Source organism: Cryptomeria japonica, chromosome 9, assembly GCF_030272615.1.
Source record: "Cryptomeria japonica chromosome 9, Sugi_1.0, whole genome shotgun sequence".
Classification (NCBI taxonomy): Eukaryota; Viridiplantae; Streptophyta; class Pinopsida; order Cupressales; family Cupressaceae; genus Cryptomeria; species Cryptomeria japonica.
In genome coordinates this window covers 516,949,093-516,973,888 of record NC_081413.1, presented here as the reverse complement: position 1 = coordinate 516,973,888, position 24,796 = coordinate 516,949,093, and the positions used below count along the sequence as shown (strand labels likewise).

The 24,796-nt window shown below is 36.9% G+C and overlaps 1 protein-coding gene across 1 annotated transcript in view; it reads left to right on the top strand.

Moving 5' to 3' along the window:
* The window catches only part of LOC131066919 (protein MICRORCHIDIA 5), a 131,693-nt gene that overhangs the window by 43,466 nt on the left and 63,431 nt on the right, over positions 1-24,796 (top strand). The window contains exons 2-8 of the mRNA XM_058001817.2: positions 1,987-2,061; positions 2,254-2,288; positions 2,383-2,461; positions 10,562-10,654; positions 10,988-11,072; positions 11,831-11,906; positions 17,283-17,411. Of these exons, the coding sequence (XP_057857800.2) occupies positions 1,987-2,061; positions 2,254-2,288; positions 2,383-2,461; positions 10,562-10,654; positions 10,988-11,072; positions 11,831-11,906; positions 17,283-17,411 (572 nt within the window). The remainder of the gene's footprint in view (positions 1-1,986; positions 2,062-2,253; positions 2,289-2,382; positions 2,462-10,561; positions 10,655-10,987; positions 11,073-11,830; positions 11,907-17,282; positions 17,412-24,796) is intronic.

The window sequence follows — 24,796 nt, the reverse complement described above, 5'->3', positions numbered from 1 at the left end:
GATGACACCCGAGGTTGAGGTGAAGGACCTCATTATTTCAGAGTTGCAAAATTATAAGCAAGTTAGGAGGCTCTTTTCCTTGGCGCTAGGCAACAAAAATTGGTGTCTTTACTACATCTTACAAGTTAAAAATTACAATTATTAAATTTTTTTACTTACAATTTTTTGAATATCTTATTTATATGTTTTTGGCAGGAAGATTGGGATGGAAAATCCCAAATCTTCAAAAGTAAGTTTTCTGTATTTTGTCTCAACCTTGTAGCTGTTTTAAATGTGAGTGCAATCGGAGCTTGTTTCAGTCCATTTACACAAAGAAGTGCAATAAGTTGACTCAACAATGCTTCAATTGGCTAGTTTTTGTGCAATAGTCTTTGGTTTTGCAAAAGAAAGGTAGACAAATTAATGTAGAAGCTTTGTAGACTTGGATGATTTGATCCCTACAATGATTGGACTACACAAGATTACGAGACATCTATGTTCACATAGGGCGATATTGTTGATTTTGAGAGGCAAGCCACGGAGGGTGTATATGCAACAGAAGCATGAGAGTTTGGATTGAAGGGCATCTTTGTAGATGATGTCCAACATGAGGCAGAGGAGGAGTCACTGCCATCTAGTACTGTGGTGGGTTGAGTGAGGAGCAGCAGTTGTGTAAGTATTAGACCCTCCCCAAATTTTCATTAGAATAAGGAAGAGGAAATTGTAAAATCTTGTATTTGTTACTTGCTTAGATCTGCAATTTATGATGATGATTTCAAAGACAATCATCATAAATTCTTAATTTGTAACTAGACTCGTTACAAAGGACTTCATTATTTCATGTTGCAATTTTTTACTTCAGATAAAATGTAAAACATTTCCCCAATGTTCAGATAACTGAATTGGTACATTTTGTAACTGTATTTTGCATAAAATGTGTGTTTTATTAGAAAAATTTAAGTAATTTTATAAATTGCGAAGTTGGAAATTTTGGTTCTGTCTGGTTTGAGTTTGTAAACTATGGGTTGAATTATCATTGAAGTGCGTTTGGCTTAAGTGAGATGTAATTATGTTCAATTACTGCCACTTTTTGTAGATCTGGGTAGGAATTTAAATTAGCTTAACCATATTTGTCATGGAAGGTGGACATTGTCTACACTCACGGAAATGTCACCACTTTTATCAGATCTAGGATCTGTTTTGGTTTAAGCTAGCTGCGTTTATCTTTGGGTGGAACTTTGCATTGGCAAAGTCATTCTTATCAGGCATTTATAGTGCTTTAGTCATCCTTTTATTGCTAGGTAGAAAAACTCTGCACTTACTCCATTTTTCCTTGTTCCTAAATGCCCTTTTATGCTGCTGATCTACTCTTAGAACTGCTGCAATCTATTCTGTCATTCCCTGCTCTTTTGTTGGCTTTGATATTTACATTATCACTTTTTTTGTACTGGACTTTGGCAATCATCATCATCTTGCAAAAGCGTTAATTGAATGAGAATCGCATAGACCATGACAAGATGTTCTTGTAAACTGACGGGGAAGATCACAATTGACTTGATCGATGCACAAATGATGATCGATTTGACAAAACAGAAAAAAGTAGTTCAGATGTTGAGTTTAATAGGGATACAGCAAAGTGTTGGATAGGGCAGCAATGTGAATAATCAATAGTGTCTGTATGGTTTCTAATGAAATAATGATGTCTGATGTTAGGCATAATATTCGTAATTCTTGACATTTATATTTATAAGGAAAGAAGCACGTTTCATTCAATAGTCTTTGTTATTTAATCAATTGTTAATGAGGATTCCTGAGTAATTTTATGTATCTTTTATTTGTTTATATTGCATTTTATAAAGTAACACATGATGTGGCTTAGGTTCAAAGCCACAGTCTCCAATAATGAGATGGATATTGAGAAATTTTTATGGAATAGCATATTCATATTTTTGAGTAGAATAATATACAATATTATTCTTGAGCATGTTTTGGTGTTTTTATTTCCAGGTGGCATTGATCATGTTCGAGTTCACCCTAAATTTTTGCACTCAAATGCAACTAGTCACAAATGGGCTTTAGGAGGTGCGACATTCTTAAAATATTTATGTACCAGAATTTTCTTTAAGTCTTGTTGCAGTTGAAAAATTTATGCTAGTACATAGTATGAAATATCTTCCGAGCACTTCTTGTTTCACAGATTAAGTGTTTGTAGATCATTACTGAAAAACTGTTGTATTTATTCTAATGCTCTTGTTTTTTCTTCTGCTGTTACAGCTTTTGCAGAGCTCCTGGACAATGCATTGGATGAGGTGGTTACTTTGACAGTTGCCTTTTAAACTTTTACGTTTAGATAGTGACATTTTACTTTAAGATCTATATATATTACACACCTTATGCTCACAGGCTTGTAATGGAGCAACGCTGGCAAATATTGATATGGTATTGAACCAGAAAGATGGCTCTCCTATGTTACTGATTGAAGGTGAGAAAATTATTTTGTGACCTTTTCTTGTTATCGTTTATCCTAAGAGATCTCTTTGAATATTCAAATGAAGGTGAAGTTGCAAATTTACATTCAATACGGAAGTAGACTAGATTGGTTTTAGTTTTTAAATGCATGCATTGTAGACTAGTACAGGTAATCATAATTAAATCTTGTTGTGAAAAGTTGTGTCTAATGACTAATATCCTTTAGTGTATGCCTATATCAACAATGTGCACCCGTAACTCCTTGGCTGCACTTTTCATTTTCTTTTTTCAAATTTTGTCATCTCTAATCTGGTCACATCTTCGTCTTTGGCAGTGACTTTTTTGTTTTTGTTTTTATAGTTTCAAACTTTCAAATGCTAGCATCACCCTATTCTTTGCCTGGATGCTTATTGGACTGAACTTGATTTATTTTTCCCTTATGACTGGACTGCACTTGATCTTTTACTGTGATTTTTTATCATCTGCCGTTGACTTTGGGACTGCCAATTTAGGCGCAACTTTTTCTTAAAGCTGGCTTTCAAACTTGTAAATAAAAGATTAGTACTTAGTAAAGAGGCGGCTGCATGTTATTAATTTATTTTTAATTTAATTTTTATAATAAAAATCATTAGTTAATAAATAATATTATTAGAATTATTTTCTATTTTTATTTTCTGGTTTCTTAAATAGTAGTACTAAATAATTAATTAATGATTATTATTAACAATAATTATAATTTAAAACTATAACAAATAATTATTAATTATAAATTAATAAGCTAAAATTAAAATTGATGTACAAAAGCAGACATTCGGTAGTTAGTCATTTTTGGATTTTGACACAACAATTTGGTTTGGCTAAAGACCATCTTTTTGACAACGACATGATTTGCGATTTACTTGAAAATGATTTCTTTGACTTTGACGTTACAAATGTGACTGATTTTGATGAGAAAGGAGTTCATGTAACACAATTGAGTTTCAGATTGGGGACAACAAATATTACAGTTCATCTTTAGAGTGCGGAAAGAGAATCATAAAATCTCGAGAAAATAATTTTGAGGTTGAGTTTATCCTTTAAGCTTTGATTATGCAATTGGATTTTAGGAGAAATTGGTGAATTGATTCCTTCAAAGTTCTTAGAAGATTTCAGCACCAGGAACTTATAGTGGGGTACCTGAGATGCTATTTTTAGCTATTCCTATTTTTAGCATAGTGTGATATTATGAGAGTGAATTCTATTTTGGGATAGCAATTTTTAGGAGAAATCCATTTTTAGATTTCTTTTAATGCAAGTGATGTGAATCTATTGTTAGTTGCTGTAATAATCTCAATTGCTTGTTTAACTAGTAGTTGTATGGTTTTAGATTTAGAATTAATGGAGAGGATAATTTGTAACGAAGTTTGCATTCATGCAATCAAGCTATTCCTAGACTAGAAATAGTAGTAATCCCTTTCCAATTTATTTTCATGCAAAGTTTTGTAACCTTATAAATAGGTGTCTTTTTGCGTATAGTCCCCAATAGTGATTTTCAAGCCTGCATATTGTTGAAATTGTTGTTTAGCAAGTTTTGAGTTTAGATGTTCAAATGTCTTTTGTCAAGTACAATTTGATAATTTTTTGTAAGTTTTGTATTGTAATTATTATTGGGGAAGTCTTTTTAACTTTGTGTGCAATCTTTTCGTGCTTAGTGTAAATGTGTTTACAATCCAATCTTGTTTCACTTATAGTTTCCAATAGTTAAATTAAATCATTTTTTGCATTAAATAATTTTTATACAAAAGATACTTTGTCTAGGGTACAAGTGTTGAATCATTTTGTGCCTTTGACTAAGAAAGAAAAAGATGGGTTATAATTTCTATTTGTTTATATTGCATACTCAAAATCTTTAGGTCCCAGGTCAAAGGGAGCTTCCCCATATAAGTTGAAGAACATTTTATTGCGCATGTTCCATTTTGTGTCACATTAAAAGGTGTGAAGTAAAATACTAACAAAATGCCAACAATTATTAGCAATTCTACTGGAGGATGAGATACAAACAAGGCAAGCTTGTAGCAGGATATTATGTAGTGAGTCACCCAAAATAAACAATAATTTAATGAGCAATCTGTAATCTAATAATATATATTTTTTCACATTCTTTTTCAAAACATAAATCAAGAAACATATAGATTGTCATTTCATTATGAAGATACCAACATTATATCATTTCATATACAAGCAAGTAAGACACAATCCAGATTAGCACTAATGTCCTACCATTCTGTTGGATGACATCAGCATGCATATTTTGATTTTTCATTACAAAAAGGTTAACCTTGAGTCATAATTTTCTCATTCAAGTGCAAGCAATCATGGTTGGCCAGTTGTAGAAGGGAGAGCATTATCCAAGTGCTTTAAATCCAAGTATAGACTAGATAGTCCCCCACTCATTTCCCACTAGAAGCGGCTCAACTCTTCAATGAGGGTGATAGATAGAGACATCTACAATTGAACCAAATCCAAGAATCAAGTGTAAACATGAAAATGCACATACCCATCACATGGAGTCAATCATACACTCTCTAGATAACCTCTAGCTAATTTTTTTTCTGACCAAAAGATACCCTGTGTACAATGAACTAAGGATTTATACAACTATAACATCACTTTGGCCAAAGCATTTAATTAACATTTGCATAAATGTGGGTCATTTGTTCATAGATCTACTATCTCTTGCTTGATTATTTCTAGTGACTAATTACTTGTTAGGATTAGTTGCCATCTACATTGTGAATCCTACGTCATATTGCATGGTTCCAACATCCTTGGAAAGTGAAAATATTTTTGTAATATTTATTCTTACTATTGTTTGTAATACAGTCATAAGGGTTGATGGATTCCACTAGCAGCAGTAAAGGAGGGTTGTGAAAACAATTATTTAATATCGTTTTCTCAAATATGGACACCTAGAATGTCCAAGGGGTTGTGTTCTATTGGTTAAAGCATTGAGTTCTCATTGTGGAGATCAAAGTTCAAATCCCAAAGGGACATCTAATATGGAATTCAAAGTTGTGACTCTTAGTCTTCCATAGTTGGCTTCTAGGTGGTTTCTAATACGTGGATTCTAATTTGTGACTCTTGGTCTTCCATAGGTTGATTCTGGTGTGGTTGCTCGAAATGAGCTAATGGTGGTTTCTAATAAGTGGATTCTAATTTGTGACTCTTGGTCTTCCACAGGTTGATTCTAGTGTGGTTGCTCGAAATGAGCTAATGGTGGTTTCTAATAAGAGGATTCTAATTTTTGACTCTTGGTCTTCCACAGGTTGATTCTAGTGTGGTTGCTCGAAATGAGCTAATGGTGGTTTCGAAATGAGCTAGTATTAGTGTCATGGTTGTGGTTGCTCAATATGAGCAAATATTAGTGTCATGTAATGGTCTCAAGTTGATGCTCATATGAGCAAAATATTTGTAAACGATTTGGAATATAAAAACATGGACACCTAGAATGGGATACTTAATGACATGGGAAGTGGACAAATGAGTGAGCTTTGGGCTTCTCTAAGTGGGCACTTGGAAGAGGTAACACATGTCTCTTGGCATTCCATCACTTCTTGCATTTAATGTAATATTTATCTTCCATGTTTGGGCACCCAAGTTGGAGGAGGGGAAGTATTGGAGCCAAAAGTGGTGTCCTCTTGACTTTCATGGAGGTAATCCAAGCATACAACCTTCACATACACCACTAGGAGGGCATATAGGGGAATTATGTGGTCCATTACTCTGTTTAGTATGTGGAGCTTTGTCCCATACTTGATGTGGCCTAATTTGTGATAACATAGAGAGCTGATATTGTCTACCCTAACAACCAAAGCAATACATCAAGAAGGAGAAGAAGGACAAAGAGCAAGATTGGAAGCAACATAACCTTTGTGGCAAGAAAGGAACTTATTCTCTTTGCTTTCTCAAGATGTGCTTGAACTTGATTTTGAGTTTGACAATCTATATGCTTATGGTGAAATTTTCCACAACAATTACATTATTCCTTGAAAAAACAAGTACCCCGTTGTTTCATTTCTTGTCTAGAAGTACCTTTACCTTGATGTTTTTCCTCTTCCATCTGTGTGTCTTCTTGTACATGATCTGGTCCTTGGACTTTAGATCTTTGATTATCTTGCAATATTGGGCAGAGAGCATGTGGGAGTATGTATATAAGTTGCCTTTGACCAAACTTTGACTAGACAATTTTAGAACGAGTTCAGCCTCAAATCCTCTCAGTGATGTTTCCCAAGTTTACAACGTTCACATACACCACTAGGAGGACATATAGGGGACATATATGGGCCATTACTCTGTTTAGCATGTGGAGATTTGTCCCATACTTGATGTGACCAAATTTGTGATAACATAGAGTGCTTATTCCTTCAGAGAAAATTCAAAGAACACATGCCAAGTGAATTTTCTCCTACACATTGAGAACATAAACAAATTAGATAAATTTTCAAAATTGCAGCTTTAGAGAAAATTTAACTGAAAATATCAATAAGCCTAGTTACTTCATCATAAAACATCAGAGAAAGATGAAATTTTCACTGTAGCTTGCTTGTGTGGATGCCTATCTTATCTAAAAAATAACTAGAAAATTCTCAATTATTTGTGAGATATGTGCTACTTGTTGTCATTTTGTGACACCCTTGGTCCATCAGTGAGAGCCAATCAGAGATATGTTCCATGGACTAGCGCTGCCCCAGTTGATCAAAGAGAAAGGCAGTGGAGTTATGAAGTGTGAAGTATTGTCTTGCCTGGAGGAAGTTCCTTTTCTTTCTTCCTCGGAACTCCAGAACCCCAAGGTCCCAAAGTCCCCTTGGATTCCTTTTCTTTCATGTTCCCTCGGAACTCTGGAACCTTGAGGTTCCAAGGTTCCTTCTTTTTGCCTTCTCTTTTTTTCTTCTCCGGAACTCCAGAACCTCGAGGTTCCGAAGTTCCTCCCTTTCCTTCCCCCTCTTCTGTTCTCCGGAACTTCGGAACCTCGAGGTTCCTTTCCCTTGCCTTCTTCGAAACTCTGGAAACCCGAGGTTCCGAAGTTCCCTCTTAGTCTTCTTCCCTTCCCCGGAACTCCGGAACCCCAAGGTTTCGAAGTTCCTTCCTTAGCTTCCCTTTCTTTTCTCCGGAATTCTGGAACCTCGAGGTTTCAAAGTTCCTCCCCTTGGCCTTTTCCTTTCCCGGAACTCCAGAACCCCGAGGTTCCGAAGTTCCTCCCCTTGGCCTTTTCCTTTCCCGAAACTTCGGAACCTCGAGGTTCCGAAGTTCTTTTCCGAGCGTCTCCTTTCTCCTTCCTGGAACTCCGGAACTCCGAAACCCCGAGGTTCTGAAGTTCCTTCCCTCCTTGCCTTTTCTCTCTAGTTCCCTGCTGCGTCTCTTTCCTCTTCCCCGGAACTCTGGAACCTCGAGGTTTCGAAGTTCCTTCCTTGTCTTCCCCACTTCGGGAACCCGAGTTTCTGAAGTCCTTGGACTTCCTTCTGGCTTGCAACACTTTCGGATGGCGTGATCAAAACTCAAAGCTTTAAATGCTTTGACGACTTTTGTGACTTGTGCACCTTCTTTTGTGGAGCTATGGGGGCACATTTAATGATTTTGGCAAGATTTCCGTCAAGAGAGTTTCAGGGCCATGCATGTTGTGGTAACTTATGTCATGTTTGCATGCTCTGACTTTGGAATGTCAGTCAATCTACCCTTCTCAGGGTTGCATTTTTCAGGGTATGGCTAGGTTGCTTGCATGTACAGAAAGTCAGGTGCATGCACTTCCCTACACTCCCAGACTGACATTTTCCTGCACACATGGGGGTCATGATCTCTCTTATGCAACCAATTTTCTATATAAAGGGTGTTAAGCCTCATTGTAAAGTGTTCTCTCCCTGTTGGCTTGAGCTATTCTATGCTCTTTCACTTCTCTTGTATTTATCTTGCATTTTTGCAAATGTAAGTTTGGCCATCGGCCTTATAATGAATTGAAATCACCATTCTTGCCTTCCTTCAACTTATGTATGCTGTGTATGTTTCCTTACCTTCATCATAGGTGTATGTTTTGTGGCTCTTTTCTCATATATGCTGTGTTAATTTATTTTTGAGTGTGACTTGTGGGAAACCTTCTCCCCTCTTGACATTCGGTGAATTCTAACCTCCATACATGCATTGGAGTCACTCATACAACCGAAGTTTGTGCATCTCCTCGGTATTTCAGTTGATTCTTTGTGTCAATTCGGGTAGGGAGAGAAACAATCTCTTATCTTGGTGCATCACCTCCTTTCATTTTAAGCATTTCTCTCTTCCCTTTTCCTTTGCAAGTTGTTAGGATAGGCTTAGGAGTAAGTTTTGAAGTGTTGAGTTGCTTCAACACCTGCATTTGGATTGAGAAGGAAGCTGGCCTTCTCCGGAGATTCAACCCCCTTGCGCAAGGTCCCACACTTCGGGGTTGTTTCCATCTTTCACAAGGTTGCTGAGTTGATAGCTTAGCAAGGGTGCAAGCTTTTGTGATAACACTACCCTTGAAAATTATGGTTTTTCTGGACAAATACCCTTTAGATTAATATACCTTGAAAGAAAATTCCACTTGCTTTGATACCTTGTAGAATTTAGCATTTATGCATCCTGAGGAATGAAGAGACTGAGCTTTAACAAGACAAGAACATTGTGAAAATGGAGATAAGACGTGATATTTCTTTTAGGCTATAACAAATTATTGATAAAATTTTGTACTTAAAAATAATCGGTTTGGATTTGTATATATACGCATCCAACGTATATATCAAAAGATGCTGACTTGGTGCATATCCAAAGCAGGTCGATCTAATTAAGGCACTTAGCTAAAATACATTACAAGGCACTTAGATAAGATCACAAACTTACTTCCAAAAGGTCACTATGTGCTCCAAGACAATGTTGCGGTTTTTGAAAAAAACTTGTGATGATGATGGCTTTCTTATGAAGATGGTCAATGGCTTTCTTATGAAGAATTCATTTCCCTCTGATGTGGCCATCCGAACTTGCCATTTCATTACTCACCATGGGAGCATCATCATTGACATTCAATTCCACACCTAAGTATGTTAGGTAGTTGGCGGGTCAATTGGCCTCCTTGGAGAAATTGCCAAAGGTTACTATTGTAAATTTGGTATTAGTCTTTAGGCCTCATCTAGGGTGCTTTTAAGTTTCCAATTGGTGAGACTTAATGGCTCTTATCACCACGAGTGAGTCACCTCCCTCTTCAATCTTGTTTAAATACTTCTGTAACACCAATTCCCATCCTTGGATTAAAGCCACTACATTGGCTTTATGATTTGTGGCTCTAGGCAACTGTAAAGCATAAGCTCCAATAAAATTACCTTGATGATCTCTAATGATAGCTCTTTCATCTGTGTGGTTCTCCCTAGAAGCTCCTTTGAAGTTTAGTTTGGTTGACCTCTGATCTTTGGGAACATCACATAGCTTATTTCTTGTTTTTCTTTGTTTGACCACCCCCTTTTGCTAGGAATATTAGATATCTATTACTGACCTATTTGTATCTGAGTTTATAAAAAATTGAAATACACTTGTATTAAGTAATGTTTCTCATTGTGCAACTTCTGTATTGTGATCATTATAGTAGGGATTGGTGAACAAATTCTTTCTTTACAAATTTCTCAAGATATTTTGAACCGCTTCATTTCTTCCATTTTGTTCCTGTTGAAGATGACAGTGTGCTTGCATAATGCAATCATGTTTTTTTCAAGCTCCAAACGCATTTTTGTTACTTTCACGCATTTTAAAAGATGGAGATTGACATGGAAAATTTAGAAGGTATTGCTGAAAATTAATAATAGTTATCTTAGCTAGCAAATCTAAATTTTGAAGTTAACAGTTCTAGATTCTGGCTTGATAACTTATAGTTCTTAAGACTATTAGCTATGGTTTTCAATTTACATCCATCTTATTTTTAATTTATGAAATTCAAATTATTCGTGCATTTGTTTTATCATACTTTCTTTTAGTCACAGAATGTTTGAGTTGTCTCTGTTATCTTGTTTGTAGCAGTATCTGGCATACATTAAGCAATGTTCAATAACACAAACTTAGTGTTTTATGTTTTGCTTTGCAGATGATGGAGGTGGGATGGACCCTGATAGAATGCGGGGTTGCATGTCACTTGGATACTCAGCCAAGAGCAAAATAGCAAATATGATTGGCCAATGTGAGTTATTTGTTGGTAGTTATTGCTTTTGTCAGGGCTCAATATTATTTGGAAATTTCCACCCTTTCCTTAAATATAAAATTTGTATGACATGGTGGTAATATGTTATGAAATATTATTATGCTTTGTGGGTTTTCTCCTTGTTAATGAATTATTACCATCCTAAAAATGTCAATGATTTTTATTGTTATGATATTTTTAAAACATGGGAAATATTCAATGTGGCTGCATGCTGAGGAAATAGCTGAGTTCTATTACACTATATTGTTTGCAAGGGCTTCTTAATATCTGGTTATTTTGACAATTTATGCCTTTGTTGAAATGCTTGCGCAGATGGCAATGGTTTTAAAACCAGTACTATGAGACTGGGGGCAGATGTAATTGTCTTCTCAAGATGTCGTGGGGGGGAAGGAAAGAGGTGGAATCTCCTCTCACCATTGTATTAGCATGGCAGTTAGGTTATTACTTCAGGAAAATATAGGGGTGGTATATTGAATCCCTGAATACATTCAATCGAAGGATCATTTATGCTTATTGGAATGGGTAGAAAGATCATTTTGATGATATAACCTAGCTGTATTATCAAAAAGATCTTTCTACCCATTCCAATAAGCATAAATGATCCTTCAATTGAATGTATTCAGAGATTCAATATGCCACCCCTATATTTTCCTGAATTAACAGAGTTTCATGATATTAGATATTTTATTGTTTAACTTCACTCACAGGCTCTTCTATAAATTACTATTCAAATCTGCTTTCAAAGTGTTGTTGGCCCTGGGGACAAAACTAATATCGTACATATGTATGATGATTCGTTCCTTTATAAGAGAGAAAGTAATATGTATTATATTGTGACCTGAGTCACAGAAAAACAAAATGATACATTAGTGCTTTTGGCTTTTTCATAATTTTGTACAATATTATTCACGGGACAGCTATTATACTTTGAATATACATCGAGCTGAGATTAAGTGCTTGCCAAAGCATCAGTTTTCATTTTCTACTCATTCCCATCTACTGTTGCATGCTCTACACCTCACTGTAATATGGTTTCCCTTCTTGTGTAGCAGGTGATAGGAATATTGTTTGATTTTTGTGGAGTATCATATTCCAGAGCTATTTAATTTTCCTATTTTGGGGCTCATTGTTTGCACTCTGCATACTATTTTACAGTTGGACGCAAAGCATTGGTTTGCTGTCTTACACATTCTTGCGGAGTACAGGACAGGAAGATATAGTAGTCCCTATGGTAAAATGCTCTCTATGTCAAAGAATTTTCTATTTTCTTTAATATTACTTGCAGGGGCTCATGATTCAGCTAAGTTCACTATTATGAGTACATTGTTGCAGTCAGAAAGTGCAAAGTATTAAATTCAGTCAATATGAAACAGCTGTGGTGGAAATTTGAATGATTACTAATTAAATTGATGTTCCAGTGTACTATGCCATAAACTTTTGCATGATGAGAGTGCTGAGGATTATGTGATACATGTAAAATCTTGAAATCTAGGAACAACATTGTGTATCATTCTGCATTTTACTTTAAGATGAAAATTTGTATGCTTGGTTAGTTCCACATGTCAAACTATTCCATACAAAAGTAGGGGATGTACTGAAGGAACTTTTTTTATTTGCAGTATTCTTCTTTCAAAAAACCCAGGTGTAATCTCTGATGCTGAGAGTTATCTTATTCAAGGTTTACTATTATGCTTATATGTATCTAAAAAGAACTACAAAAAATAATAATTGTCAGCCTATTGGATGGATGATGTTGTGTACTATAAAATGGATGAGACTTTATTGTCATATACAGAAAGGTTGTTTGAGAGAAATATAATTGGCATCCAGGCAAAATCATCTTTTTAATGTTAGCTGTTTCTTTTTAATATGGAATTGGAAATAGCTCTGGCTTTTGTAGAGCTAACCACAAGAAGAGTTTCTGTATTTTTTGTAGAAGGCATATTGATGCACAAGAAATTTTTATATGTAAACCTGCATTTTTGATGGTCTAATTCCCAACCAGAGTCTCTTGCTTTGATTTCCAGCAGAGATTCAATATTCCAATGCATACAGAGGGCAGTATAAGATCCGATATATAATTTGGTTTTCCATACAAGATAGTTTACTGCTAACTTTAACTACAGTCTTTTCTGATTATTGTGCTATTTTCTGATCATTTGAGTAAGGAAAGTTTCAAGGACCAGAGAATAATATTATTCTTCAATTTTCCCTACCTCTCTTCCAGATAAGTTTTTTATTCAGCTAGATAAATGACTTTGTTGATTGCTTAGTGATATGCTTTAGATATTCATCTATATTTTGATACAACCTAGATAAAGAGGGGAGATCTAATGGATACTTCTACAGCCTAGACTAAGCATTTGCTTCGTATTGAAATTGCTAAGTACATTTGAAGGCAATGAAGAACAGTCATAAGACCACCGAAGGAGAGGTGTGTCACAACTATAGGGTCTTTCTAGCTCTACTAGGCTAACACACAAAAATAGGGGTTGGCATTGTATACGCTTGAAAATGACCTTAATGACCTTTTGTTTTGCCAAGGCTTGTGGTGCGTTATCCTTCCAAATAGGAATTGGTGTGGTGCTCGCCTAAGCATTTGTCCATAGGTGTGCCATGGGTTGTTCTTATCGTCTTAGCTCCTTTTTGCCTAACTCTTGTTCCTTAGCCTATGCTTTTTGTCTTCATGTTGGCTTTTCAACTTTCATTTTCTTCTTGCCTCCCTTATTCCCTTTGTTTTCCCTCTTTTCACTTCTTACTTGGTTGTCCATTTGGTGATCTTGACCACATCATTGGACAGATCTATGATGCTCTGCCCTTTCCCTACTTGTTCAACATCATCGACCTGGCATATATCACAATAACTGGCATATATCACAATAGGCCTTCTTTTGGCAAGAGCCTTTCGTGTGGCCATCCGTCTTACATTTCATGCACCAAAGCTCCCCTTCGTCGGTCTTGCTCGGACCTCCCTTCATAACCTTCAGCTCTTTCATCATCCTCAGCATGTCCTTCTGTAGGGCTTGTAGCTTTTTGTCGGACTCGCCGTCGCTGCTGCTTCCCTCAGAAGAGTCATCATCCTTGGACGAGCTATCCTTCTTTTTCTTCTTGGATGTCTTGGTCCCGCTCTCGAGATCCATCACTCTATTATATGCATCTTCGTACGAGGTTGGTGGAACAATTTTCATCTTCTTCCGGATGGAGTGTTTCAGTCCCTCCACGAACCATCTCTTTTTCAACCCATCCGTTGGTTGACTCTCCGTTTTCCCCAACAGTTCCTTGAGCCGCGTCTTGTTCTTGTTCTGCTTTGTGCCATAGATTTCGACTACTATTTCATTGTCGTCTCTGAGGAGGCGGAACTCTATTCCGAACTCCTCCTTCAGGTTGGGCCATGTGTCGACTTTGGCCTTATCCATATTTGAGTACCAGTCGATGGCCACTCCCCTTAAGGTTGCTGGAAATTGTGTTACCCATTCGTCCTGGTCGGTAACACTGTTTGCTGACCATATGGTTTCGCAAGTGCGGCAATGGCGGACGGGATCTTCCTTCCCGTCACCGTTGAACTTTGGCAGCTTTTGCTTACTTGCCATCCCACCACTGGGTCTCGCTCCTCTGGTGCCTTGTGTGCTTGTACCTGGTGATCCTCCGCCTCCGCCTCCTGCACCTGACCCTCCACTTGTGGGTCCTTCGGAGAAGGTTGTTGACCCCAAACCAAACAAATTGCCTCTCGTACGGTACCCTTGTGCTCCCTCGACACTATCAGTCGTACTGTCACCTTCGGTCGTCTCCCTCTGGTTGTCCTCCGAAATGGACAAGTTCTTTAGTAGGTCTCTGGTAGCGTCAATCAAGTTTAGACTTCGCCTTGTTTGTTCCACCAACTCTTCGCGATTTCTTACCCTACGATAGTATTCTGGCGAATTGTAGAGTTCTCCTTCGGCACCCTCCGTGACTCCTAGGTTCCCTTCGGGCAACCCTACGATAGTGTAGAGAGTGTAATTCTCTCTGTCTATCTTTGCCTCCGCAACCTCCGTGACACCTTTTGGGTTCCCTTCGAGCAACCCCTCGGCTGGTCGTCCCTCGGCAAGCTGCCTTAGCCTACGCCTTCGTTCTATTTGCTGTCTGAGATTCAATGCTCTTTGTGCCACTTCCCATTCGTCACTTTGTATCTTTTTATTTTTGTTCTTATTTAGTATATTTGGCATAAATCACTTCCGTACATAACAAGCACACACCATGTACACAAAAAAAACTTTTTTTAATTTTATTTTGCCTTTCGGCCACGATTTATATCAATAGTGTGCTGCGATTATTACAAGGTTCAATTTCCCCTTCGCCTCTTGCCATCACGCTCTGCGTCCCACGACGATTGTTCCGTTTGCGCGTCATCGGCCTCTGGGTTAAGCTCATCGATGGGTAGGCCCATTGTGTCCGTACGCCATCAGCTCCTTCCTTTCTCGAGTATGTCTAGGCAACGGCACCAAATATTTGCCACATACGGTAAACGATTAAATGCAGAAAGTAAATGCACAGAACATAATGGTAATATATTAAATAACCAGTCTCTGTATTAATTCAACAGTCCATGTACATCAAGTGCTTATAACATTAAACCCATATACGACTATCATGATGCCACTACGAAGGAACGGTATGCAATATATAATATCCGAAGGGGTGCGACCAACCGTTGCGTCCAACTGCCCTTCGGGACGACTAACTAACTGACTGCCGTAACCCATTATTACCGACGACAACATAAACATAATATGACAACATAACATAATGATTATTCCCCTCAACACTCTTTAACATTAGGGCTAGGGTGCACGACTGCTGATTTTACCCTGTTTTCACTGAAAAATACCTCCAATGCCTAGCTGTTTTACAAACCTGCAAACTGAGTTCAAAAATTGAAACCCTAGATGCTACACCAAATCTGCCAGATTTGTATCCTCTTGACAGAGGCGTGCACTGGTGTACGGCCTGTTTCATATAGCATACTCTGATGGCCTGAATGTCAACCCTAGCTCACCAGACAAAACAAGTTGGGTTTCCTTTGACTTGAAGAATCACTCTACAAATTTTTTGTATAGATACAACACATTACCAACTAGTTTTGCTTTCCTTTGCCATCAACTGTGGAAGAAGTGCATGACTCTTTTTTGCAGGGGTTATAGTTCACCTTCCCCTTGTTTTTGCTAGAGGAACCTGCATCCAAGGAGAGTTTTTTTTTTGTTAGTATACTCTCACCAATTCCTTGGGTTGCTCTAATGCAAAGAGATCAATACAGAATTTGCTAGGACCAGTTCAGCATCAAAAGAAGCAAGAAGAACATGTGTGTGAGGTTGAGTACATGGACTAAATTTGCAGAGCCATTCTCATGGGTGGGTAGAAACTGCTGAAATTGCAGCTTGCATTTCATGCATAAGTCACAATCAGTAAAGCAGACTACAGAATAAAGTAGATGCATTCATTCCTTCTCTCTTATGATCTTAAGGCAAAGCCTGTTCCTCATACCGCAGAGTTGCTTTCATGCCTAGAGGTTTACAGGTGATGTCCCCTGTTCTCTTTGTTATAAGAAAATTCATGAGCAAGGAAGGATATTACCTGGTAGTTGACTGTCCATTCGCACCAAGCAGACTGACTTACCTTACTACCTTCAGAATTAGCAGAGTGAAAATGATGTGTAGAAGAAATCACTACAGGGAAGGCTATGATAAAGTGATTGCCACATTTCCCATCTGTAGCCCATAAAATACTCAAAGATGTAAACAATCATAAAAGATCATAAGAATAGTTTATTAGATCTGTATTCCCCATTCTTGGGTGATACAATAAGATTGATAGGGGTGGGGTTGTTATAGATGTGATTACAAGGGCCTTAGGATGAGGCAGTGGAGGGAGGTGGGAAGGGGAGCATGGGATGGGTCAAGGATAGGATCTTTGGCAAGCAACTTTTAATGTGGCTGGGAAATTTTCCATTGTAGGATCTGTGTAGGACACTATTTGTTACTAATAGCTTCATTCCATATTGGCTACCTAATCCTCTCCTTTATTCCTTTCTCTTTTGATGTAGAGAAGGGGATCTATTCCAACTTTTTAGTAGCCATTTTTTGCCTTCCACAGTTGCTTCCAAAAATTGCAAGTCTCCATTTACCAGTAGCATTGTTCAGAAATTGCAAGTTTCCATTTACCATTAGCATTTTTAGTTCTCCAATGACAGCAGCTGGGATGCCCTTGAGCATACCATAACCTCTAGGCTCCATTTGATTATTCATGTTACTCTCTAGGTTTATTGAAAACATTAACTTTTAGCTTGCTTTTCTCTTCTTTAAATAGACATCCATCAGAAACAGAGCCTTTGTTTCCTTGACCTGCCCGATTAGAAAGCAGTTTGATATGCCTGAGCTCTGCAGGATGAGATGAAGGGGTGTTTTGTATTTTTTTTAATAACTCTTTTTAGACACCATGATGTTTTACAGAGATATCTTGGAGGAAACACATTTCTTAGTTTAGGCAATGGATTTTTGTCTTGTGCTCTTTGTTCTTACATGTAGTTTATTGCATATATTCATTCTGGTATGTTGTTGCATTTTGCAATGGGCAGGTTGACTATGAAGTTAAAAGAGATGGACCAAGACAACTCTTACGTTCTACTGCTGGTGATTGGTGTCGGAATTTAGAGACTATAAAACAGTGGTCACCATTTTATAGCGAAGATGAACTCTTACGGCAGGTTCTGCCTATTATCCTCTTGTGTTTTTATGTCGATAATGTTGTTAACATGTGGTTATTATCTATTTTTTATTCCTGATCGAGTAGACATCTTATTTTTCAACGAGGAAACTGTAAATATTGAACAAACCTGTACGGATGAAACAAAGAATCCTCTTAATTGTATACAACAGCCTTATTTATGCACGCTTCCGTCATTTTTTCAGCTTTTAAATAATCTTTAATGTTCATTATCTAATGTTATAAGAATAAATCAAGTAGGGCTATTCATTGATACAATTTTAATTTAGGATTGGAACATAAAAAGCTGGTATTATGTTCAAAATTCTTTAGAAATAGCTAATCTAGTGTAGAATCAATGTTCTTTTGACAATTACAAGGTTTTGACATCAGAAAACATAAGTTGCTGATTTGGGTCTGGGTATGGGATGTGGATTCGGGTATATGCGGGTATGACAATTTTTTTTCCCTTGGGTATGGGAATGGGTACGTCCGCACACACACATGCACACACACATACGTGTGTTCAAACATCATAATTATAAAATATACTCAAATCCATAATTGCCAATAAATAAATTTTTAAATACCTCGTAATATCATATTGATAATTTGCAAAAATAATAAGATTCAAGTCTCAAAATGTCACAAGCCATGGCCCATATTTAATATCCATATTCATCTTCGTCAGAAGAATCAATTTCATGGTCAACATTTGGTTCAACATCGTTTGAGCCACAATCCATTAGATTGCCACTCCCACTAGCTACGTCTGTGTCAAGTGCAAGAGCTGCCTCATCTATAGAGACTTTGGGCAAGTTACGCAACTGTAGATGCCAATTCCCTGTCAGACCCTCATTGTATTCAGGTTTCTTATGTGACAATAGACAAAGGTTGGAGTGTATGTACATCAAGTCCTCTGCTTTTTTTGCACCAAAACGATTGCACATGACCAAGTGGATGGAGTATGTACTCCAATTCTGCTTAGCTGAAGAGCTTGCAACCTATTGAGTTTGCATACAACATTTAGTATTTAATTTTATAATTCAAGAATCGAAACTTAAACATAAATTATAAAATAAAAATAGTTTAATATGATAGCATCGAATGAAAAATGATAAAATAATAAATAAATAGATACATGCTTAAGAGAGAATTTTAATTGCAAGAGGCTACAAGAAAATATAGCCTTGACCATGTACATACCACCACTCATCAACGTTCATCTTATATTTGGCATGAAGAGCAGAAATCTCATGATTTTTTCAAGGTACAAATTAGCCAAACTCGCTCAAGACAATATTTCAAGTCTCATCATCTGAATATATCTTTCTTAATGCAGCCTTATAGTGTAATGTCCCCTACCTGATTAACATAATTTACCTATTTCAATATACTAAAATTGATTGAGAGACTAATCATGAGAACCAGTCATTGATATTCTTCAACCTATTAGTTATTAAGAAGTGCTTATTTATATTCCTCATTAGATAATTAAATTCATTGTTCATAGTTCTTAATATAGATATCAAACCTTGCTACTACTTTTTTTTAAGGGAGAAAGGTCTATGTATGTTACCAAAGCACTCAGAGACCAACTACAATAGGTTCCCTCAAAGTTTATAGATCCAAGCCCTTACCTATCTTGGGTCTATACCCTCAAGGCTTATGGGTTGCTGATCCCCACCCTATCTTGGGACTTAACCTATTGCTTGGATTTAGACTGCCTCTCTTTGGAACACCTCATCCCCGTCTTCATAAATACTGATAATAGCAGCAAGAATGAATAGTTTATACATATTCTTCTTAGTGTTTATTACCTTAAGAGTTCTTTCTGATTTACAATCTAATATTATTATTTTTTCTAATCAAGACATATATATATTCATTCATTTTTCAGACATTATTATAAATATATAACTGCAGAACAGTTCTCAGAAAGAAGCCTCAATACTATAAAAATTTATGAATAAAACATACCGATGACAGCAAGATACAGCAATCTGCTTATACCCACCGATCTCTATTTTCTTTCCTTATCATTCGATGCCTTCTTCCCCCTAGGATTCCTGTCCTTATAACCTTTTTCAATGGTCTTGTGTGCAAGGACATGGCTCTTAGTCAACACCCTTTCCTTGGACCCCCTTCCGTCATCATGAGTTTCTTAATAAGCTGTTGCTAAGAATTAATGGAATCGTGCCTTTTTAAACAGCACTTCAATACTTGGGATTTATTTATTATATTATTTAATATTAATGATTATTGATTATAAATTAATATTAAATATTAAACATTGTTGATAAATTAATATTTAGATATTGATTATATAAGAATATAAGATAGAAATTGGTTATATAAGAAATAAATTAATAAGATGAGAAATAAGATAATTGATTATATATCAATATTTATGTAGGGACATTACATATAGCTAGTAGCAACCTCAACATCTTTATATGGTGGCACTCTCCTTGGCAATTTAAGTATCTCTTAGCTATAATACTTTGGCGTCAAAGAAAATGCTAAGAGATGTCAGGGGGTGGTCATCTTGTTTCAATGGTCAACAATAATTTGTTGCATAATTTTGATTTTTTTTTTTCTTTCTTTATTTGTTTCTGTTGAGTCATTTTCCTTGGCCTCTATTATTGCTAGTCCATGACATCATAAATTTCACCCAAACATGGGCGATTAGTATCAACATACCTAATCATGCTCATGATGGGCTCAGTGAAACTTAAAACATATTCCACATGATCCCACCACTTATAATCAAGGATCAATGCTCTTACTTTTTGGGCTCTTTTTGTGTTTGATTGCTTCCATACACTCCACAAGGTGTTGATGACCATAACACTCAAGGCCTCTTGTACCTTCGTTAGTGGCCTTAAGACGATTGTGTGAGATGGAAATCGTGTTTCGGCAACCTAACATGGCATAAGAAAATACACATCATATATCAAATATAAAAAAATAAAAACATATGCCAGAATCTGCATAGACATATAAAAAATATATATTGGAAGATAGGGTATGGGGCTCGTATGCCAGAATCTGCATAGACATACCCCCTCAACAAAAACTGACTGCAGAGATAGTACTACATACCAAGGATGGAATATGGCTACAAAAAGTAGAAAGGGAAGACCTTTTAACCTTATGCCCTAAATGCAAATCAAAGATCCATGACATGATAGATTGCAATGGAATAGTTGAAATTGACAGGGCCATTCAATATAATTAGGAAGTAACCCAAAGCCTACCAGAAGAGATAAACACTCCAAGCTATAATAGGAACACAAGAATGAATGAAAATTTTGACATGATGATGGATTTCCTTAGCAAAGAAGAGCATAAGATGGAATCCTCAAGATACCTTACCTTTGAGGAGATGTGTGGTATTCAATCAAATCGGGTAAGTGAGAAGCATACCATGGTCATTGAGGAGCTTAATTTTGATAAGGAGGAGAGGACAAAGAATCTTAGTAATGAGTAGGAGGAAATTGTGGGAAAGCAGGAAGCTGAGCTAGAAAAGGAATGTGAGGCAAGAAATGACCATAGCACTCAAAGTATGGGAGACTATCAAGAACCAAACTTAGACATAGAAGTGGATCTAAACCAAGACCCTGTTGTAACAATTGAGAACACCATTATGGAGTAAGAAATATCTCCAACATGAGGCATATGTGGGAAGGATGATAGGTTTGAAATAAGGTTCGATAATGGAGAGACAAAGCAGGAAGAGGTAGATCCGACAACTGATGATTCAAAATCTGAGAATGAAAGGAGTTATGAGGATGTCCCTACAAACATATTGGTAGAACGCAGTATATTGTAGACACAATCTATCATAAAGAAGCCAAACATTGAGGGGAAAAAACAGAGAGGGTGAAAGTCCAATAAGGCAAGATTAGAAATGGCAGGGAGTGCCATTGGACAAAGGAAACTTAGAAACGGGAAGGAGTATGATACTCCTTCCCGAGGAGCCATGAAGTTCATTACATGGAATGCTAGGGGCTTAAATGTCCCTAGCAAATGGCGCCTAATTTGGTGCCAAATTGACACCAACAAAGCAGATATATTCTTATTGCAAGAAACAAAATGGAGCATGGAGTAGTATCAGAATAGGTTAAAAACATGGAGACTATGGGAGGGGTTTTTTGTGGAGTTTGATGGGGCGTTTGGTGGATTAGGCATTCTTTGGAATCCACTAACCATTCAATGCAATTTGATATTGGAAAATCAGAATTGGATGGTTGTAAGATGCAAGCTTCTTTGTAAGAACACAATTTTTACAATTATCAATGTTTTTGGCCCAATAGCCACTATAGACAAGAGGGAATTGTGGAATGACATTACAAATTGGATTAAGCAACAGAATGATGAAAAAATCATCATAGGTGGAGATTTCAATGCCACTCTTGATAACTCACAAAAAACAAGGAGGATTGCAAAATATATCAAGAGTTCAAAGCTTTGTCGATGGAAATCATCTCAGGGACATTCCGACCAAAAATGGAATATTCACTTGGACCAACAGGAGGCAAGGATTCACCAGCATTTCAGAAATTTTTTACCGGTTTATTTTGTGGAGGTTGGTCTAATACTACAAATTCCTATGAGGCGGCCATTCTTCCATATACTGGATCAGATCATTTCTCGGTTTCACTATCTATATAGCCTGATGGTGGGAGGGTTGGAGCTCCATTTAAATTCGAAAACATGTGGCTCAGGGATCCTACCATCATGGATTTGATGAAAGATTGGTGGAGTGAGGTCAAGATTGGTAATCACTCCAAACTTTACCTACTCACTAAAAAGCTTTCCCATATTAAGTACAAACTAAAAGAATGGAATAAGGTGCATTTTAAAGATATATTTGAAGAGAAAGCTAAAATAGAGGAGCAACTACAACAACTAAATGAAGCTGTCATCTTGAACGGAATGACATCATAGAATTTGAAAAGGAAAGAGAACTCAAGGCTCAACTGACTGAACTATTGGCGAGAGAGGAAATATACTGGAGACAAAAATCTAGAGAAATTTGGTTAAAAGAAGGGGATAAAAACACTAAATTTTTTCACATTTTTCTAATGTTAATCAAAGCAGGAAAATAATTGTAGAAATACAAAAGGAAGATGGCACAATGACACAAACCATGGAGTAGGCGAATCAAGTAGTGAGATATTTTCAGGCAATTTTGAATAGAGATGCCCCAATTCATAATGCTGAGAGGGATATATTTTTAGACATAATACCTTCATTAATCAGTGAGGCAAATAATCTAGAATTATACAAACCAGTTTCATTAGAGGGAGTTAGAAATGCCACTTTTCAATTCAACCCTGATAAAGCACCAGGACCTGATGGGTTTCTGGCTAGATTCTTTCAATTCTTTTGGGGTATTGTGAAGGAAGATCTATGGAAAGCGGTAGAGGAATCAAGGAAAACAACAACTATGCTTGGGCAATTATTCATACCTTTATAGCATTAGTCCCTAAAAAGAAAGAAGCTCAAAGCATGAATGAATATAGGCCAATTGCACTATGCAATATGAATTACACAATCATTACCAAAATCATAGTTAATAGGCTAAAAACTATAATCAACCAAGTGATTTTAGAAGAACAAAGTGGCTTTTCCCCAGTAAGGTCGATTGTGGAAGGAATCATTGTGGCTCATGAAACAATTCACTCGGCTAGAAAACTCAGGGCTCCTAGTATGATTGTCAAATTAGATATCCTGAAAGCTTATGATCTTGTGGATAGACACTTCCTCCACAAGATCCTAAGCAAATCTAGATTTGAGGATAGGTGGGTGGAATGGATTGGAAGTTGTATCAGATCTCCAAAGTTCTTAGTGCTTGTTAATGGCATGTCTCGTGGTTTCTTTGATTCTACCAGAGGAATCAGGCAAGGTGACCCTTTGTCACCTTTTCTCTTCATAATCATAGTGGAGGCATTGGGCAGAGCTATTACTCATTGCAGGCTTGAAGGGCAGTGGGAGGGTATAAGCATTACAAGTGGCATGGACCTAGTCACTCATCAACAATTTGCTGATGATACAATTCTATTTGGGAAGGCCTCTAGATGTGAAGCAAGATCTATAAGGAAACTATTAGATGACTACAACATGGCCTCTGGACAAAGTGTTAATTGGAGGAAATCAGAGGTATTCTTGGGGATGCCACTTTTTGCTGGGTTAAATAAAAACTATTGTTGGGAAGATCTCTTCAATAGATGCAAGAAAAGGATGGTGCAAGAAAAGGATGGAGCTATGGAAAGGCAAGTGGCTAACATTCGTTGGAAGAATCCTAATGATCAAAGCAGTTTTATCTCCTATACCGATTTATTCTATGTCATGTTTGAAGGTTCCTGGGGCAGTAATAGACAATCTAATCAAAATTTTGAGGAAATTCTTCTAGAATGGGACTAATGATACTCAGAAGCTCTCTATGATTCCATGGGACAACATTTGTAAACCTCAAGGGGCAAGAGGGGCTAGTGTGAAACAACTCAATTTCATGAATGCTGCAATGGGGGCCAAACTTGTTTGGAGTATGTATCAAAGCAACTCAAAATGGGTTCGGTTACTATGGAAGAAATATTTGGATTTCAAAGATCCTATCCGAATCCTCACTATAAGAAAGCCCCCCAAAGTCTCGACCATTTGGAACTTTATACTAGATAGCAGGGACATAATTATCAAACATATCACCTGTGATGTCAAAAACGGACAAAAGGCATTGTTTTGGGATGACTCATGGGATGGTCATCAAGAGTTATGGAAATTGGAGGATCTGGAAGACAGTAGGAGGGAAACAGTTAATGTCTGGGGAAGGAAAGCTAATGACTTTGGGTGCATCACAAGGATTAACAACATTCCAAAATGGGAATGGAAGTCACTAGATGGGCTGAGTGCTTCTCAAAAAGACAAATTAAAAGAAATACTAAAATCCAGATGTATCAATGTTTTTGATCAAGATGACAATATAAGATGGTGTGAATCAATGGATGGAGAATATAAAGTCAAGATTGGCTGCAAAGTGAAAGAAGCTGCAATTGAGGACAAGCAATGGCTGAAGGACTTGCTTTGGGGAAAGCATTGTCTACCTTGTTAAATTTTGGATCAGAATTGAAATTGCAGAGATACAGAGCAATATTTGTGATATTACTGTTCTAATTCAAAAATTATATCAGAGTATATTTCCTGTTGCTGAAAATATCGATTATGATAATCGATATACCTGAGTATGTTAACTCCTCACAGATGAAGCAAGTGGGCGCAGCAATATAGTATAAATATCACAGTATGTATATATTGCATTCAGTCGTTATATATTGCAGAATATAAATCGCATACAGTAGTTAATATTCACAGCAATATATA